This window comes from Pyrus communis, chromosome 8, assembly GCF_963583255.1.
Source record: "Pyrus communis chromosome 8, drPyrComm1.1, whole genome shotgun sequence".
Lineage (NCBI taxonomy): Eukaryota > Viridiplantae > Streptophyta > Magnoliopsida > Rosales > Rosaceae > Pyrus > Pyrus communis.
In genome coordinates this window covers 23,871,357-23,873,808 of record NC_084810.1, presented here as the reverse complement: position 1 = coordinate 23,873,808, position 2,452 = coordinate 23,871,357, and the positions used below count along the sequence as shown (strand labels likewise).

Below are 2,452 nucleotides of genomic sequence, written 5' to 3'. Positions count from 1 at the left end.
CACAAGAGAAAGCATATTGGTCCGGTCATGCACGGAGCTTTTACAGAAACCCTAATTGACAGTGGCCAAGTTCAGATAGAGTAAAAATTACAACAGAATACATACATACATATATACATACATACATACATACATACATATATATATGTGAACATATTGAATGAGGCTAAACATTTAGAGGCAAAAAACCCTAGTGAAAAACAAACCTTGTTAATTAAGGCATACTGAAAGAGGTAAATTAGAAAACTTGGGAGTACTACTCACAACAGGTTGGGGATTGGAGTAATCTATTACCCCCTTTTTGTACTTAGACAGCAAGTTTGTGTTTTTAATTTTTTTGTAATTTTCATGTTTGACTTCTCAATCGTAAAGAAAGGGATAAAGTAAAATTTCTACTGATCTATCAAACATGATAATTCCTACAAAGCAATAGAAATCAAACAGACAGAAAGGGGCTAATTGATTAGCAGTAACACTATATATCGCTTTAATCGAAATACGGAATATTTTCGCTTGACATGGAGCTATAGCCCGTCGTGTTTGTAGATGGATTGTATACAGTAGAAGCTGAAGATGAAGATGACGAAGAAAAGACAACTGAAGACGGAGCTGATGCTGGTGGCAGTGGCGGGGGCAGCGGTGGTGAAATCGTTTGTGGTTGCGCAGCAATGGACACCATCCCAGAATTAGAAACCAAAGCAGAATGGTGAATAATACCCCTAGGAGAAACGACACTGCGACTAGTGGCCTCTTTGTATTTGTATCTCAATATTTCAGTCCTTACTGCATTGAGTTCAGCTTGTAGAGATTGAACTTGTTGGTGCAAGGCTAAAATTACACCCATGCACCCAGACACTGGGTCTCTCAGCCTCAGAGTTGCCTCATAAACTAGACTATTGGCTGCATCAGCTCTTTGATTCTCAGCCACCTCCTATAAATACATAAAAAAATAAAACAAAAATAAGTAATGCATAGTAAGATTAGAATGCTTGTTCCTAAGAAATTTAATAGTACCATTAGCATCTTGGAAACATTGCTTGCACCAAAGACTTTGTGGACGGCTGAAAACTTCTGGGGTTCATGCGGGGAGAAGTAGGGAGAGAAAGGGCACTCTTCAGTACATCTTCTTCTCAAGAGCTTACATGCAGCACAAGGTGTGATTGTGTTCAAAGTTGTTGTACTCATCATCATCATCCCTTGATGAGGAACACCAAAGGATGATGACGATGATGACGAAATTCGAGTAGTGCTCATGATCCCCATTTGATCATCAACAGATGCATCACTTTCTCTCCTGATCTTCTTTCCTGTCTCATCCAATGTTGTGATCTCCCTATAAAACAACAAGAAAATTAGTTAGGCGAAATTCATTTAAGGATTTGAAAAGTAAAAAGAAACAACAAAAATAAAAAGAATACTTATAAGTACCTGTTTGTGGACATATATTCAGGTACTGTCTGGATGAAGTTGGGAACACCGAAAGGAGAAGGAGAAGGAGAAGGAGAAAGAAAATAAAGTTTGAGAATGGGGGAAGATAGTGCTTATAAGCCAAGGCAAGTTGGGAAGTACAGTAGGTCAATGTTTAATTGTAAGAAATCAACGAAAGGCTGGTATGAGAAAAATGGCCGAAGAAATCTGATATTATATTCCCCGGGTAGGTGATATAATAGCATCCAAAGGTTTTTAAAAATTGCCTCAGCTGTGTTTAAAGAATAATCAGTTGTAAAATAAAATTGATAAGCGTTTGGTTAACTGAATTTTAAGGGTGATGTGAGTATGAAAAGCAGCACAAAAGCGTTTGATAAAATTTAATGTAAAAGTGATATAATTGTATGCAATGATAGATGGACATAGTAGTAGGAGTGGGGGCGTTGACATCAATGGTGGTGGTTGTTGCGGTGGAGGTGGGCGTGGTGCTAATAGTGTGATGTGTCGGTTGGGGTGGAAAGGTAACAATGGTGGTATGGCGGTAACAATGGTGGTGGTGGTGGTTATGGTGGTATCAGCGGTGGAGCACTGATGCTGGTAATGACAGTTATGGTTGTGATGGCAATGGTGGCAATTGCGGTAATAGTGGTGGTAGTGGCGATGGCGATATCAATAGTGATAGTAGGGGCGGTGGCAATGGTGGCGGTGGCGGTAGTGATGGTAGTGACATGATGGTAGTGATGACAGTGGTGGAGGTTGTGGTTATTGCGGTGGTGGTGACAAAAATGGTGGTTGTAATGGTGGTGATGGTGTAAGGTTGGTATTTTTAGTGGTAGGTGATAGCGTTTACTTTATTCTCTAAGGAATAGAATGGGGGTGGAAGGCTATACAATGCTATTTAAAAAAAAAAAAAAAATTAATGAAGGTATTACAGCAGTTGAAAACAAATATTAAATACTCAACTTTATTTTTTATTAAAGCAACTTTTAAAAGCAAACTATAGGCTGCTTTTAAAACCTACTCT

At 38.8% G+C, this 2,452-nt stretch overlaps 1 protein-coding gene across 1 annotated transcript; it reads right to left on the bottom strand.

The window, feature by feature from the left end:
- Positions 1-303: 303 nt before the first annotated feature.
- Positions 304-1,510, bottom strand: LOC137743883 (LOB domain-containing protein 15-like). The gene is made up of 3 exons (XM_068483814.1): positions 1,429-1,510; positions 1,015-1,333; positions 304-931 (listed from the first exon to the last, which is right to left on the bottom strand). The coding sequence occupies exons 1-3, from the start codon at positions 1,440-1,442 to the stop codon at positions 488-490; spliced, it is 777 nt and encodes a 258-aa protein (XP_068339915.1). The 5' UTR covers positions 1,443-1,510; the 3' UTR covers positions 304-487.
- Positions 1,511-2,452: the final 942 nt, after the last annotated feature.

Coding starts and splice junctions, on each gene's coding strand:
- LOC137743883 (XM_068483814.1), bottom strand. Junction 932..1,014: donor ATGTTTCCAAGATGCTAATG/GTACTATTAAAT, acceptor ATGTATTTATAG/GAGGTGGCTGAGAATCAAAG.